This window comes from Globicephala melas, chromosome 2 (genome assembly GCF_963455315.2).
Source record: "Globicephala melas chromosome 2, mGloMel1.2, whole genome shotgun sequence".
NCBI lineage: Eukaryota > Metazoa > Chordata > Mammalia > Artiodactyla > Delphinidae > Globicephala > Globicephala melas.
Window position 1 is genome coordinate 80,872,065 of NC_083315.2, and position 17,194 is coordinate 80,889,258.

The following is a 17,194-nucleotide window of genomic DNA, read 5'->3' on the forward strand; positions in this document are numbered from 1 at the left end:
TCCCTGTGGAACTGTAAGCATCTGCTTGGCTTCCCCTGACAGGGACATTAATGACAGCCACACCCTTCCTGTCCTTTCCTGCGGCAGATCCTGACAGCGAGTGGCGACGGCACGTGTGCCCTGTGGGACGTGGAGAGCGGGCAGCTGCTGCAGAGCTTCCATGGGCACGGGGCCGACGTGCTCTGCTTGGACCTGGCTCCCTCAGAAACCGGGAACACCTTCGTGTCCGGGGTAAAGACCCAAGGAAGATCTCTGGGGGGTCCTTTGTCCACTAGGGAGGCTCATGGTAGCACTTCCTGTTAATCTGTGGGACTAGACTGGACACTTCCCTGGATGGGGCTGAGATTCCTTAAATAAGTAGCAGAGAGTGAGCCTCTGAGACCTTTAGAGACAGTCGCTAGGCACCAGGAGGCTCAGGTGGCAGTGGTGGCGAAGCATCGCTGTGGCGTGATCAGAGCTTTGACACTGGTGGGACACTCTCCCGCCCCACCCCTGCCAGTCGCCAGCCCCTCCCACTCTCGGGCACAGGGAACAGCGTATCTGAAGGCTACGAGTCGGACAGGCAGGCCACCATGGCAGAGGAGCACCAGATGAGCCAGGACACCTGGGACCCACGTTTGCTACCTGACTCTCCATTTCATCCTCTGTAAATTGGGCATAAGGCACGATAGCATTTGCCCCCCACCTTCCCCAGGATATTGTGAGCAGTAGAGGGAAGAGTTTACAGTGTGGTATGCAGAGAGGCAAGTATTTCTATGGACACCTGGGAATAAGAATGGAGAACTGAGGTGGCTGGCCTGACCTCTGGGTCCTGTCTCATCTCGCTCAGGAGACAAGTGATGAGAGAGGACAGAGATGCAAACGCTGTCTAATGATGTTTGCTCCGAGCTGCCCACATCTTAGTCCTGGGCCTCAGGTGAGGGCTGTGAGGCCTCGAGTGGGCAGGGACCCTGATTTTCTTCTTGGGTATTTGGCCCTATCTGTGTACATTTCATTCTTGTGTCTTTGTATAACTGTATTTATCCCTACTCAACGACACTCTTTTTTCAAATTGTTGGTATCATTGTGGACTGTATCGTCTCTTTCAGAGTATTAAACTCCATCTGATTTAGGGTCCAGTAACGATTTGAAGAGACTCGCTGATTCCTTTGTCCACATTCTCAGTAAAGATGCTTGGAGTGCTGAACTCCCACAGCAGGTCTCGCTGAGACATCAGTCGTGGCACCTCATCCACCCTCTCCTCTGAGTTGAAACCAACAACTTGGACACTAATTTTAACCCATGACTCCTTCTGTTTGACCTTTGAGAGTCTAATTATACTGCTCATGCTTGATCACGGAAGGCTCTGCAGGAATTTATCAAAATGCTCCCAGAAGCAAGAGAGTATGTGAAAGCCTAGTGTTCATGATTCTCTGGGTCATGGTAGCAGCCCAGAGAAGGTTCACTTTACAGGTGTTGAGGCAGAAGTCCAGGGAGGTGACTTGCCTGAGCCACCCAGCCGACTGCGGGCAACACCCTGACTAGGCTGCTGGGGTGCAGCTGGCCCAGGGGCTGCCCCACACACCTGAGGCAAAGCTGGGAGGTCCCACCACACCCACTATCCACCTGCCCTCCTCTCCTCTGGGCTTACAGAGGCAGAGATAAAGAGGAGGGGGAAAGAGAGGGAAAAGTGAAGAGAGATGCCCAGGAGGAAGGAGAGAAGGAGGCTCTGGAGAGTTTGCAGCCCCTCAGAAAGGTGGGAGAGAAGAAAACGTGCTTAAAAGGGGGCTGGGTGCCTTCCCTTGCTCGTCACCCTGACCCCAAGACCTCTCTCTGGCCGCGTGAGGCTTGTCAGTTGAGGAAAGTGGCCTTAGGTAAAGCTAGTGCCAGAAGAGCATATTGTCAGCCATTTACTAATGGGAACCAAAAGGTCTCTGTGACATAACCAGAACTCATGCCTGTCTGTAGACATTCCTTGCATTGTACATAACTCTGGGTAACTTTCTGTTTGTAGGGATGTGACAAGAAAGCCATGGTGTGGGACATGCGCTCCGGACAGTGCGTGCAGGCCTTTGAAACGCACGAATCTGACATCAACAGTGTCCGGTCAGTGAGTAGAACGTTCACGTTGCTCCTCTGTCCTCCAGTGTTCCCCGGCCTGGGCTAGCACTTAGCCTCTAGGCTCAATTTACTTGGCCGAGAGAGGCTTTTCCAGCAATAATGGCTGATTTGTGGTGGGACTGAACAGCACTCCCGATTTCTTGGAGAATTTTAATATAATTGCACTAGGGGCAATGGATATTATCCTGTCTAGGTCAAGTCAGTGTTTCTCATTCATTCATTCAACAAATGTTGATGAAGTCCTTATCTGCGAGACATTATTCCAGAAACTGGGAGTACTGTTTTGAACAAGACAACATCGCTACTGTCCTACAGAAGACAAAGCACAGATAAACGTGCTGTTTAAGTACTGCTAAGTGCTAAGAGAAAGTAAAACAGGGAACTGTGATAAGATGGGGTATTTCTTTGAATGGTCAGGCCTCTCTGATAAATTGATGTTTAAATTGAGACCAGGATAATGAAGGAGCCAGGCTTGCAAAGAGCCGGGGGGAAGATCAGGGAGGTGAGATGTTCAGGGACCTAACAAAAGGCCAGGTCACCACTAGCGAGTCCTGAGTTGGGGAGGTGGCCAGCGTGATCCATGTTTTGCCTTTGAAAGGTCACTCTGGGTGCTGTATGGAGAATGGATTGTAGGGGAGCAAGAATGGAAGTATGACGGCCAGTTAGAAGGTTGTTGTGTGAGTTTTAGAATGAAATGATGGTGGCTGCAACTAAAGAAGACACACAGGGAGGACAGAAATGTCTAGAATTGTGAAGGATTTGAGATTTTACCCTAGCTGCAAGCTATGAAGTAAGGCTGCCACAGATTCATGGATGCTGCTAGAAGGCATGAGACTCCTGGGTTAGAGATGCAGGATAGTTGGTTACTCATAGTGATGGCAGTAGCTGGGGTATCAGCATCTTTTTGCTGGTTACCTAAGCCCCAATTCTACAGGGTCACATGAAAAGGGCCAAATGACACCTGCCCATGCAAAGGGCTGCATTATAGGAGAAGAACCCTCAGCTCAGGGAACCTGTATCTTTTATAAGGGGCAGTAAGCACTGATACATTTGCTAAGACAGGGAGGGTTGGAGGCAGTGCAGGGAGAAGGCAGTGGTTGCATATGGATTCTGGAGCTCTGTCTTGGGCTAGCTAAGTCTGAGACGCTATTATACGACCAAGTGGAAATGTCAAGTAGGTAGCAGGAGCTGTGAACCGGATTCCAAGAGAGAGGTCAGGACTTGACATATATATTTAGAAGCTGGCACTGTCAGGACAGCATTTAAAGTATAATCACGCAAGAATAGTTATACTTAGAGGAAAGTACTAGACTTATTCCCCTTAAAAGCCAGAACACAGGGCTTCCCTGGTGGTGCAGTGGTTAAGAATCCACCTGCCAATTCAGGGGACACGGGTTTGAGCCCTGGTCCGGGAAGATCCCACAGGCCGCAGAGCAACTAATCCCGTGCGCCACAACTGCTGAGCCTGCGCTCTAGAGCCCGTGAGCCACAACTACTGAGGCCGTGTGCCACAACTACTGAAGCCTGCACGCATAGAGCCCGTGCTCTGCAACAAGAGAAGCCACAGCAATGAGAAGCCCTCACACTGCAACCAGAGAAAAGTCCACATGCAGCAGTGAAGACCCAACACAGCCAAAAATAAATAAATAAAATAATAATAATAATAATTTTTAAAAAGCCAGAACACAATAAGAATACTTAATTACCTTAGTGGTAGAAATATTAATGAGAATTTTCTAGCTCTTTGACCTCAAATGTAGGAAAGGAAAACAGGGGAAAAAAAACTATCACTTTTTGCAAATGTGCAGTAATTACCCAGAAGATCCAAGGAAATCAATTGAGAAATTACTACAGATAGTAAATGAGGTTTTTTGTGTTTTTTTTTTTTGTGGTACACGGGCCCCCCCACTGTTGTGGCCTCTCCCATTGCAAAGCACAGGCTCCGGACGCGCAGGCTCAGCGGCCGTGGCTCACGGGCCCAGCTGCTCCGCAGCATGTGGGATCTTGCTGGACCGGGGCACGAACCCGTGTCCTCTGCATCGGCAGGCGGACTCTCAACCACTGCGCCACCAGGGAAGCCCAGTAAATGAGGTTTTTAAGATACAGGATAGAATATAAAGCCACAAAACTAAATTAAATCCCTATATATTCATGAAATAACAGCTTAAACATGCACGTTCTCTCACCCATGCTGTTCCCTCTACCCAGAACCCTCTTCTTCTAATATCCACCAGGTCTCTACTTAGGCTGCCCTCTGTCCAGAAGGCCTGATTATTTTTCTTTTTAGATATTTATTTATTTTGGCTGTGCCAGGTCTTAGTTGCAGCACGCGGGATCTTCGTTGCGGCGTGCGGCATGCACACGGGATCTAGTTCCCCAACCAGGGATCGAACCCGGGCCCCCTGCACTGGGAGCGCGAAGTCTTACCTACTGGACCACCAGGGAAGTCCCTGAAGGCCTGATTAGAGAGAGGATGACTGTAACAGTAATAATCATTAGTTATTGCATGCTTTTTATTTGGTACCATGCCACGTTCTTTGTATAATATATATAGTGTCTTATTCAGTCTTTACAGCAGGAAATGTACATTATCCTCCTCACTTTTCAGATGAAGAAACTGAAGCTGGGCCAGGTGAAGGCACTTGCCAGAAGTATCCCATGTAGTGAGTGGTCAGTGCAGACAGCTTCCCGTGGCTCTGTATATCTGATTGCAGTGTCTGTGTTTATAACCACTGTCTTATCCCTTAGCTCTGGCCAAGTCTTGGGAATGGGGTATATGACCAAGGGGAAGCAAGGATACAGGGGACCTGCCTGTGTTCGGTGTCTGGTACAGATATACATATTATCTCATTTACTCCTTGCCAATACTCTGCAAGGCCAGTGTCACTGTCCCCTGTTTACAGAGAAGAAAATTAGGTCAATGGGACCTTCCAGATGAGCCTCCCTTTCTGGCCTCTGTAATGAGTGGTCTGTGTATCCCTAGAAGTCTGGGGGACCAGCATGGGACAGCCTTCCCAGATGGTTCTGATGGGCACCCAGGACCACTCTAAGTGCTTTCTCCCCACACTTTCTCTCTGCAGATACTACCCGAGTGGAGATGCCTTTGCTTCAGGATCAGATGATGCTACGGTATGTTTCTAAGTTATTGAGAGCTTTTCCTATCCAAAGGAGAGATATGCTGACCTAATTTTAGTTTTCAAAAATAACTTTTTTCCTGATTACAGAACTGATGTGACTTCAATAAAGAAAACTTGGGGGAAAACACTAAATTATGTTAATCATTATACCCAAGAAAAATCACAGTTCAGTGAATTCCTTTCTGTCTTTTTAGTTTTTAAACAAAATGCTTTATAATTTGCTTTTTTCACTTAGCAATAGATTGTGGACATTTTCCCATGCCAATACATATTTTTCTCCCACGTTATATTTTCTTAATGATTGAATAGTTTTCCACGTTATGGATATGCCATCATTTACTTAACCAGTCTTCAAGTTTTGGGTCATTAGGTTTTTTCCAAGGTTTTTTTTTCCTGTTAAAAACACTGCTATAAGCAAATATTTTTGGTACCTCTCTTATCATTTCCTTAGAATTAATTCTCTGACATGAGCTTGTTGAGTTAAAAATCAGCCTAGTTTTTTTTTGTTGTTTTTTTGTTTTGTTTTGTTTTTTGCGGTACACGGGCCTCTCACTGTTGTGGCTTCTCCCGTTGCGGAGCACAGGCTCCGGACACGCAGGCTCAGCGGCCATGGCTCACGGGCCCAGCCGCCCCGCGTCATGTGGGATCTTCCCGGACCGGGGCATGAACCCGCGTCCCCTGCATCGGCAGGTGGACTCTCAACTACTGCGCCACCAGGGAAGCCCAAAATCAACCTAGTTTTAAGGCTTTTGATACTAATTGTCAAATTATGTTGACCTATATTTCAGGAGAAAAAAAATATCCTCCTGTGCCCTCAAAATAGCAAATATCTTATTAAATAATGAACTGCACTTTAATTTGCTATCCTGGAAGAAATTACAGGGGAATAGATTGAGGGTTTGATAATCATGAAAATTTAAAACTTCTGTATTTCAAAAAATATTTAACAAAATTTAAGGGCATACATTTGGGAGAATTCAAGAGCTTTCAAAACTTCCCTACCCTTTGATCCAGCCATTGCTATTTCTTGGGAACAATTCTATTCTAAGGATTCTATTTTTTAGCTATTCTAAGGAAAATATCAGAGATGCATATAAAGATTTTTATAGAAGAAGGATCATGGCTTCCCCATAATTTTATTTGTAAAAGAGAAAAATCAGACGTAATCAAACACTTAGCAGGGTATAGCTAAGTAGATTCTGATATATCCACATGAGGAATATAACAACCATATTACTCCTGTTTTTTTTTAAGATTATTTAATGATATGAGAAAATGCTCATAACATAATGCTAATAGAAGCAATAATGAAACATCCTCCCCATTTAAATCCACACATAAAATAGATGAAGGCTGAAGGGAATAGTCCAGATGTTAGTAAATACCTCTAGGATTGGGGGTGACGTTTATTTCCTTCTTTATGCATTTCTGAGTTTTCCTGAATTTTCTGCAGTGAACACACATTCTTTGTCAGAAAAAAAAAGAGGGCTTTCATTTTTATTTTTGTACCTAAAGAAATCTGTATTTGCTGTTTCTTTGAATCTCCAGTAATCCCTGGAGATTGATAGGAATCGGGATTGAGGGAGAAAATACTAGGAGAGAAAACGAAAGAGGTTTTTCCCTTATCCCTCAAACTACACAAGCCACTGGCACCAGCCTGTAGCTCTGTAGCCATCAATGCACCAAACAGGATCCAGAAACAAGTGCCTCTTTGTCTTCTTTGTCACCCCAGTGTCGCCTCTACGACCTCCGGGCAGACAGGGAGGTTGCCATCTATTCCAAAGAGAGTATCATCTTTGGAGCTTCCAGCGTGGACTTCTCCCTCAGTGGTAAGATTTTATTTCAGAAACTTTCCCAGGACTGTAAAACAGGACTTCAATGAAACCCAGCTCTGCCAAGCTTCCCTCCTAGCTAAACTTCCTGTGGGTCCATGTGCTAAAGAGTCTACTTTTGCACCAGTTTTCCTCCACTGCATTTTTGACAGCCCGCTTTGCCCTGCCTGAAGCAGCTTCCCCAGCCCAGTTCACTCCACGGGAAATGAAGGCTGGGCCCACCTAATGCTCTTCTTCAAAACAATGATGTATCAAAACTGCATCTGTGCCTTTAGGCATTTCCTCTCCAGCCTTCCATTTTCCTTTCACACCTGAAAAGGGACCTTTTTTTCCAGAGGTGGGGCGGTGGGGGGGGGGGAGTGAACAAGAGTCCCTTTCTTAATTCCCTGAAGCTCATGGCACCTCTGCCCTCACAGCTGGGGAGGCTGCCTGTGAAAGTTAAGGCAGCACTCGTATGCTGGGTCACTGGACCATTCAGTTTTCCCAGACACCCCCCAGTTGTGTAGCTGTGCTTTTGTGCATACATGCTGCTACTGGAACGTCTTTTCCCGTCCTTCTCTGCATTGCAAACTCCTATTCAGTCCTCAAAAGCCAGCTCAAATGTTGCTTTCCCTGTAGTGCCCTTTTTTTAAAATTTTTTAATTTAATTTTAATTTATTTATATATTTTTGGTTGCGTTGGGTCTTTGTTGCTGTGCGTGGGCTTTCTCTAGTTGCATCGAGCAGGGGCTACTCTTCATTGCAGTGCGCGGGCTTCTCATTGCGGTGGCTTCTCTTGTTGTGGAGCACGGGCTCTAGGTGCGCGGGCTTCAGTAGTTGTGGCACGCAGGCTCATTAGTCATGGCTTGCAGGCTCTAGAGCGCAGGCTCAGTAGTTGTGGTGCATGGGCTTAGTTGCTCCGCGGCATGTGGGATCTTCCCAGACCAGGGCTCGAGCCCGTGTCCCCTGCATTGGCAGGCGGATTCTTAACCACTGCGCCACCAGGGAAGTCCCCTGTAGTGCCCTTCTTGATCCCCCTTCCTCTATGATCACATAACACTTCACACATAGCTGAGCACTTCCATGACAGCCCTTACCACAGGGTGCTGCAATGATTTATGAGTCAGCCTGCCCACCACCACCCTCCACAGGGGCCAGCAACTGTGCTTTCTCCTCTTTGAATCCCCAGGGCAAAGCACAGTGCCTGGCACATAATGGGCACTAAATCACTGTTTATTAAATGAATGAATGAATGAATGAGTGAGTGAGTGCATGAGTGAGAGTCACGAAAAGAAAAACAAGAAGGAAGGAACTGGTTTCATAACCATCATATCCTTCTGCTTTAAGGTCGCCTGCTGTTTGCTGGATACAACGATTATACCATCAACGTCTGGGATGTCCTCAAGGGATCCCGAGTCTCCATCTTGTTTGGACATGAAAACCGTGTTAGTACTCTACGAGTTTCCCCTGATGGGACTGCCTTTTGCTCAGGATCATGGGATCATACCCTCAGAGTAAGAGAGAAGTCTTTCTACTTTCCTGTGTGTGTGAGAGCAGGAGTGATTGGCCTTCCTGAAAGCAGAGGGGTCAGAGTAAGCTAGGATGGGCCTGGGCAGCCAAAATGGAGCTCTACTTTCAATTCTATAGCCACAGAGAAATGATTTGCCTGGGGAGGTAGTGAGTTCCCCATCGATGCAGCTATTCAAGCAGATACCCTAAAAGTCTGATTCCAGCCTTTGACAAGTCAGATTGCCAGTCTCACCTCCCAGTAGTGCTGGGTTCTTGATCTTTGGTCACAGACCCCTGTGAAGCCCACACAGGGGCTTCAGGAGACCTATGAAGGCCCTGCAATTATATGCTAAATTGTGTGTGTGTGCGCGCGCGTGCGCATTTTTCCAGGAAAAGTGTCCTCATGGCTTTTATTAGATTCTCAAAGAGCTCCATGACTTTGTCAGATGTTGGCTCCCTAGAAATGCCACCAAAGTAACCTGTTCATCAAGCAAAGCTTACCTCACTGTGGAAGATCACAAACTTCACAGTTTTATTAGCATTTCAGAAGGGGAGAGCAAAGGCAGGTATTTATGAGGTTTGGGGAGTCTGGTTGAAGGCAGGTCTTTTGATGGAGGGACTTAATTAGGATTGGACAAATTTGTGGCATAGTTTAAGATTGTTGGACACAGGGTGGGGGGAGGGAGAGAATTTCGAAGACCGTCTTGAAAAGTAGGCGGTCATTTGATGCTGTGTACTGTCGTGAGAAGTGTGTCTTTTCTAAAGAGGGTAATTGAGTAGTCTAGTCTTAGGGTAAATAGATAAAAGGATTTTTGCAAAGTTCCTGAAACAAACGGTAAAGTTATCTGTGACTTCATCATCCTGGGCAAGAGTTTGCTAAATTAATAAACATGTCAGTGTACCCAGTGAGCTGAATGGGTACAGAGGGTTCTGGTTTTCAATCTAAGAGTTACCTTCCCTAGCAAGAAGGCCACAGATGCCCTTCAGATGATTAACTAAGGGAGAGGGGGAGCCAGGGCCAAAGAAGCCCCTTTGAGTTGCTAGGAGTAAAGTGTTATCTTTCTAAGACATGTGAATGCTCTATTTTGGATGTCGTGTGTATGTTTGTGTATAGTAGACTTTGATTTTATCTCTTTAAACTCAGGTTTTACAAGTCATTAACTGAAAACAGACTAAAAATTATCTATTTGTGTCTTTGCAGGTCTGGGCTTAATCATAATTCACATATAGGTACCTGAGAATAGAATTTGAAATCGTCACATGTAAATAGATCTTGCTTCTAGAGGATCTCAGAGTTTATTGCAACTTAGCTTAAGGGAGCAGCTCCATGACTGAAAGTTCAGCAAGCATCTCCAATATTACTGTTAAAACCACCACCTGGAAAGATCCCAGTGTGAGCCTTTAGCACTATGAGAACACCTTCAAGTACAGTGTTTTTCATTTCAAACACTTTTTAAAATGTATCTGTTTTTAAGGTTATTCTAAACTATTGTCTCAACTCATTCTATCCCCAGTACAGTTCAGCATATAATATATTCTATATTGTTTCCTTGAATCAAATTTATTTTTCGGAGCACTTTAAAAGCTGATTTTTCTCAGTGTACACTGTGACTTTTGGAACGTTCCCCTGCAAGTGCTGACTTTAATGCACTGTGTGAGAAGGACAGTGTTAATTGGTCTTTGATAGAAGAGAATGCCAATTCCAAATGTAATTAGACAGAATCAATTTTTTTAAAGTGTGTTTTTATGGTGAAAGTATCCTTTTCAGCCTTGCGTCCAATTGTATTTTTTCAGATAAAACATTTTCATATGTGTAAACAGTTATAAATGAAGCAGAGATATCATAAAATAGAAGGTTTGATTGTGAATCTTGTGATTGTGGGATATATCTCTGCATCATGGGGACAGGACGTTTTCTTAGAGGGAAACGCTGAATGTTGTTTGTGACACAAATGCTTCTCAGAGCAACCAAAACCTTTCTGTGTAGGAACACAAGACAGTAAACTCATTTAAAAATCTGTTTGTAGTGTTAGACGTATTAGGATTAGTAGCATCTACTCAGGCTAAAATGAATCTTGTTCATATCAGTTATACTCATCTTTATTGCATTGCAAGTGCAATTACATATACAAATTAATTGATAGGTCTCGAATGATAATGTCTTAGTTTCACTTATATTGAGGAAAAATAGCATAAAATATATCTTGTCTTTATGTGAAATTCAGCAGTTCCTTCTGGAAGGTACCAAGTGTTTTAGTTACAGGATCCCTTATTTTCAGTTCTGTTTTGTTTTAAGGTGTAGAGGCTGATTCTTTGCTTTAGAAAACTCCTCACTCATAAAGATGGCATGCACCACTTAGGGAAACAGAAGGTCATCTCAGACCAAAAATGGTGCCTGGGTGAGGCTTGCCCTGTGGGTGGTCTGGGGTCTGGCAGGCCAGGTTCTCCTGGTGCCCGAGGGCTGTGTGTGCTGAGTCCCCTGGATCCTCGGTCCCCTCTCTTGGCCCTGCTCCAGCCTGGACCTTTTCCTAACAGTAGTTCTGGCTTTGCAGGCCCAGCCGCAGGCTCTGCTGCTTGAAGTTGCCCTTCCAGGGCTGGAGCCACCCGATAGGCCTGGACCCAGTGCCCCTGTAAACCTCAGGGGGCGTGCCAGGCCCACCTGCAAAACAACTTGTTCAGGTATCAAGATGGGCCCAGTCAGTCAAAAATTACCCAAGCCAGCTTTTCAATCAACTCTTTTTAAATAAACATAATGATTATATGCAATCATTTGCCAAGAAAACATGTACCAAGGGTTTTACTACACAACAGGCCCTGGAGTAGAGAGAGAAAATATGAAAGGCTCCTGCTCACCCCCCTACCCCCTCACCCCCCCTCCTCTCGCATCCCCCAGACCTCCACCCCGCCCTACCCACCTTGAGAGCCCAGAGGGAAGGGGGGACGGAGCATGGTCCAGAGGGACAACTTTTCAGCCACCTTCTCCCTCTAGTATAGATTCCAGTCTGAACAGGCGCTCAGGGAAATGGGCACAGGGTCTACCCAGCTCCTGCCAACTGCTGAAGGGCTGGCCCCACAATGTGTCCTGTGAAATTCTCAAGCTCTGCTCCCAGAATGTTCCTGAGCTTGTTCCTGGGCTCCTAGTTATGGCATCCCCTTCCCTCTCTCCCACAGACCTTTTTGTGCCTCTGCACTCTGACCTGGGCCTCCCAGAAGTGAAGGAAGGCAGGGCAAAGGAAAAGTTACCCAGACTCTGGGGAAGCAAATTCAAGGTTATATGTTTGGAGAGGTGGAGGAGCATCTTCAGTAAATGTGCAAAATAGGCCCTAACTTTCCAATCAAAAAAGTGACCACAATGTGACCACAAAAGTGACCACATTTCAGCCATAAAAAGAAATGAAATTGAGTTATTTGTAGTGAGGTGGATGGAACTAGAGACTGTCATACAGGGTGAAGTAAGTCAGAAAAAAAAAACAAATACCGTATGCTAACACATACATATGGCATCTTAAAAAAAAAAAGGTTCTTCTAGGGGCAGGACAGGAATAAAGATGCAGATGTAGAGAATGGACTTGAGGACACGGGGAGGGGGAGGGGTAAGCTGGGACGAAGTGAGAGAGTGGCATGGACTTATATACGCTACCAAATGTAAAACAGATAGCTAGTGGGAAGCAGCCGCATAGCACAGGGAGATCAGCTCGGTGCTTTGTGACCACCTAGAGGGGTGGGATAGAGACGCAAGAGGGAGGGGATATGGGGATATATGTATACGTATAGCTGCTTCACTTTGTTATACAGCAGAAACTAACACACCATTGTAAAGCAATTATACTCCCATAAAGATGTTTTAAAAAATAAATAAAAAATAATTTTTAAAAAAGTGACCTTCAAGGCCCTAAGAAAGTATTCCCTCAAACACTCACCCCCATGGGCAGTTAGCCACCTCCCCTATAAGTATTTACTCTCACAGTGCCTGTTGTTTAGTATTTATTGATGAAATACTTGGCTGGAAATATACTACACCACATGGAGACTGAAGGATAAACCCCAGGTAATAAATTATATTTTGCATATTCAAAATAATGCTGAGTGGAGTGTTTTAATCTGGTTTTCTTTCTTTAGAGGACTTGGAGGCAAAGCTACCAAACCATTGTGGTGAAGGGGCCAAATAGATGTGCCCTGAGGTGTGCATAGCCTTGGACACCCCCTTTCCAGCCAGAGAAGAGAAAGGTTAGGCAGACAAGGGGGTTAAACAAGGAGGTATGTGATGACAGGTGTTTGTGGGAAATACCTGTGAACTGAAACCAAGGCAGCTGCTTTGGAGGGAATGGGCAGCTGGCCTCCCAGAAGTAGGGCCCTGCTGCTGGTCCTGTTCTGGAATGAGCCCAAGGCCAGAGCAGGCACCCAATATCCACTTCCCTCTTCCCACCCTGGACCTCCTCTATACCCTTCCCGGGATTATAAGTGGCTTAAAGGCAGTACAGGTTGTAAGGGCCTTAGCATCCTTGCCTCTCATAGTTGCTTGGCCATCTGGCTAGAAGGTGGTCCTGCTGACACTAGGACTCATCTATAAGAGGGGGACAGCATGGGGACAAAGGATGTGCACCTAGTTTCAGACCCAGCTCTACCACTTTTACAGGATATACAATGTCTAAATTTGTCTCAGCCTTAGTTCCCTCATCTAGGAAATGGGACAGTTCCAAGGTATGTAAAGTACCTTCCCCTCCTCCCTTTCCTGTTTCCTTCCTCTCCTTTCCAACTCCTTTCCCTTCTCCCTCCTTCTCCCCACTCCCTTGCAACATCTCCTCCCTCCTGTCTCTTCTTCTTCTTCTTTTTTTTTTTTTTTGCGGGTACGCGGGCCTCTCACTGCTGTGGCCTCTCCCGTTGCGGAGCACAGGCTCCGGACGCGCAGGCTCAGCGGCCATGGCTCACGGGCCCAGCCGCTCCGCGGCATGTGGGATCTTCCTGGACCGGGGCACGAACCCGTGTCCCCTGCATCGGCAGGTGGGCTCTCAACCACTGGGCCACCAGGGAAGTGCATCTTCTTGTCTCACCTCTTTCCTTATCCCCGTTCTCCTCCTCCCTCTCCCCCTCTTCTTCTCCCCCTCCTCCCTATATTCCCCTTCCTCTTGTTCATTCCTTTCTCTCCTCTCCCCCCACCCCACATAAGCGATCCCTACTCATGTATCAAATTGGTAATTATCATCAATTAGAGATTCATCTGGGCCAGTGGTTCTTAAAGTTTTCCATCTTAGGATCCCTCTAGACTCTTAAAAATTATTGAGGACCCCAAAGAGCTTTTTGTTTATATGGATTATATCTATCAGTATTTATCATATTAGAAATTCAAACTGAGAAAAATCATAAAACACAAGAATACAGAAGCACATATTCCAATGATGATGCCTTCACCACACATCAGTAGCCTCTGGAAAACTCCTGAGAAAGTGAGTGTTTTAAAAGCCACACATATTATTATGTAATACGTATTATTATGAAAATAGTTTTGACCTTGGAGGATCCCCTGGAAGGACTCCCAGGGTCAGATCAACTTTGAAAGCAGCTTATCTGGGCTAATGAGCCCTTTTCCAGCCCCTCCCTGTGAGACCTCCCTGGGGCCATTCAGGCCCTTGTAGGGGTTTGGAAGTGGAGGAGGAAGGTAATTGAGAGAGGGGGGCTCAAGCGGAGGCTCTGGGGCAACCATATGTGGCAGAGGAGGGGCCCTGCGGGCACAGAGGGGCAGTGGGAAAGGCAAGAGACCAATGGGGGCTGTGAATCACTGAAAATCTCTAGATATTTTCAGTATTTTAAAAACAAAAACAAAACCAGAAACCATATAAGTAAGGCTCACCAAAAATGTCACATCTTGGTTTTTTGGTTAAAAGTGGGACAAGCGAGCCTGGTAACCCTGGTCAACTCATACTAATAATACAAGCTCCTCTGTAAAGAGCTTTTACTATGTGCCAGGTACTATGCTAAGGCCTTTGCACATACCAACTCATGTAATCCTTGTAACAGCCTATAATGCAGTTTATTGCCTCCATTTCATAGGTGGGGAAATTGAAGTTGGGAGGGCTGAATAACTTGCTCATGGTCGCCCAGCTTCTGAGTGGCAGAGGGGGGATTGTAACCAAATCTGACTACATACTGCATAGGAAATTCTGTGTGGAGGTTAATTTATTCATTTGTTGTTTGATTGCACTGATAACTATTCGAGTTAACCAATGGCAGGGCCAGAGGATCTACCACTAACCCCCAAGCTACTCCAAATCTAAGAAAAAACTGTGTGCTTGCTGCTAAAATATAATGTCCAAAAAGATAAAATCATGACTCCCTTGAAAATAAAACATGAACATATATCAAAATGTTTATTTAACTGAATAATTAGTTAATAAGGGAATTCATAAGATGTCACAACCAGCTCAGCTTGACGTACAGAGATTTATATTCCCTTCGGGCAAAATTCATTTGGCTCACCATAGAGGAATCACTGGCACTCGCAGATCAGGCACTCAGTAGTGGCATTAGCCAGCTCAGCCTTTGTAAGGGGAGTTCTGTTGTTGCCACATCCTCGCTCCCTGCTGCATGGCCTCTTCATTCACGGTCCCATGGAGCAAGCACTGTGGCAGCTGTGTAAAGAAGCTCTGCGACCTCCACAGAGCACAGGAGTTTGTCTACCTGATTATTAAGAGTCTTCTCTGCAGTGGCTGCCCTTTGGAGGCGTTGACATGGGAGACGAGTATCTTCATTCTGCCTCTTCAGAGGGGTCCAGCCACATATCTCTGTCCAAGATTTCCTTGTCACCAATCTTCAAGGCCCTGACCATCCAGCCAAACCATCAGCAACTGCCCATGAATCAATGTAGATCTGTACTCTGGCCATCTCTCCCCCCAGACATAGTGTACAGTCATATATCCTGTTTGAATTTCTGCCCACTGGGAGGATTTTCCTTCACCATTGTCTTCACAGTCCCCCATAAGTGGGGCTATAATGCTCCAGCTGTCCACTTTCATGTAGTACCAGCATATCATACAGACCCATCTATAATCCAGGCTTGAGTTTTCTCCCTCAGTCAGCTGGTCATAAGCAATCCCCTGAAGGTCATAGGCATGGAACAAGAGAAGAGGCAAACAACAGGAGCTGTGTTGCAGGGGTCTGAGCCGCCTACTCACAATTTACTTGTACATCATGGACCCGCCTGAGTTCAGTCTCTCATATACCATTTCCACTTGATGAAAGATTGCTGCTGTGCACACCCAACCTTAAAACAAGGCATGTCAGACAACGTCCATATTATGAGGAGAACTCAAGCTGCATGGTCACCTCATTCAGCCTCTATGAAGACCTAGTAGCAAGCCAGAACCTGCTTCTCAAAAGGATAGTCATCTGCAGAAGAGGACGTAGATTTGCTTCACAATCCTAGAGGTCTGCACCGTAACTGTATCGGTGCTTGCCAGAGGCTCCATACAGCTTCTCTGTTTGACACTTCAAGTATCATTGGACTCGCTGGATCATAAAACCCAAGTGATAGAGTAGCTTGTACTGTAGCCTAGACAGCTGTAGAGCCTTCTCTTGTTCTGCTTCCCAATCCACCCGCCTGTAGATGGGTTGAGGTTGCGTATGTTGCCTCCAAAGTGACCTACCAAGGGTTGTGCCTCTTGCTTTTTGTCGGTAATACAAGCTGCAGCAATTCATCTTCCACCCTGACGGGGATATTTCAAAATGCTCCAGACCAATGGACCCTCACAAATTTCACTGCTGGTACAATTCTATGTCAGTCTGTGTCCAGTCAGGAGAAAGAAGCCATAGAGTAACATGAACAGAGAAAGATTAGTATAAGAAGTATTAGAAGAAGTAACGGATTGGCCAGTAAAAAGTGGAGAATTCTAAGCAATATAGGGATGGTAGCTTTAAGAAGCAGCCAAAAGCTGGGTACTCCCTCAACCTCTATTTTGGTGATAATTTAACTGTACTGTGATTGCCTGTTTCTTTGTCCCATCGCTAGACTCTAGGGTCCTTGAGAGCAGGAACCACATGCCTTGTTCTCCATTATATCTCCAGTGCTAAGGGGGAGACCTACCACCCCAAAGACTAGGAGTAAATGAGTGAATGAATGAGTGAATGCAGCCAATATTGGCACTCTAGCAACCTGCAGGAGAATCATCCTGTTTCCTGCTACATATCCCAGACCCAAAGAAAGGTACCTCCCACACACACCTGGATGTCCAATCTCAGTCCAATCTGAGAAGATGCTGATAATCCTTTCAAGGGAGCCGCCAGTGGAGGGCTGTGTGTAGCCTTTGTCAACCTTTCCTAAAAAGGAGGCAAAAGTCTAGCTCAGCTTCCCAGACTGTCCCCACTGGGTTCTTAGTCCCCAAGCCGAGAGCTAAACAATAACCCCAGAAGAGTCTCACTGTGCCCCTGATTGCTATGTGAACACATGCACACAGCTGGGCCTCGCCTATTGGGGCTGGAACAGGTGTAGATGGGATTCCCATCAAAGGCTCCTCTCCGGACCTGGGAAAGCAACTGCCCGAGGCGGACCGGGCCGAGCCGAGCCAAAGCGGAGCGGGGAGGGGCGGGGCGGGGCGCGGGCGAGCCTATAAAACAGGCCGGGTCAGGCCCCGGCAGAGGTGGAGTC

General features: G+C 46.2%; 1 protein-coding gene across 2 annotated transcripts in view; it reads left to right on the plus strand.

Moving 5' to 3' along the window:
* The window catches only part of GNB5 (G protein subunit beta 5), a 43,488-nt gene extending 31,457 nt beyond the window's left edge, over positions 1–12,031 (plus strand). For both annotated transcript variants that reach the window (XM_030878711.2, XM_060294243.1), the window contains exons 6-11: positions 88–231; positions 1,994–2,085; positions 5,181–5,229; positions 6,970–7,066; positions 8,395–8,561; positions 9,758–12,031. In XM_030878711.2, coding sequence (XP_030734571.1) covers positions 88–231; positions 1,994–2,085; positions 5,181–5,229; positions 6,970–7,066; positions 8,395–8,561; positions 9,758–9,769 — 561 coding nt within the window. In that variant the 3' untranslated portion in view covers positions 9,770–12,031. The remainder of the gene's footprint in view (positions 1–87; positions 232–1,993; positions 2,086–5,180; positions 5,230–6,969; positions 7,067–8,394; positions 8,562–9,757) is intronic.
* The last annotated feature ends 5,163 nt before the right edge of the window (positions 12,032–17,194 follow it).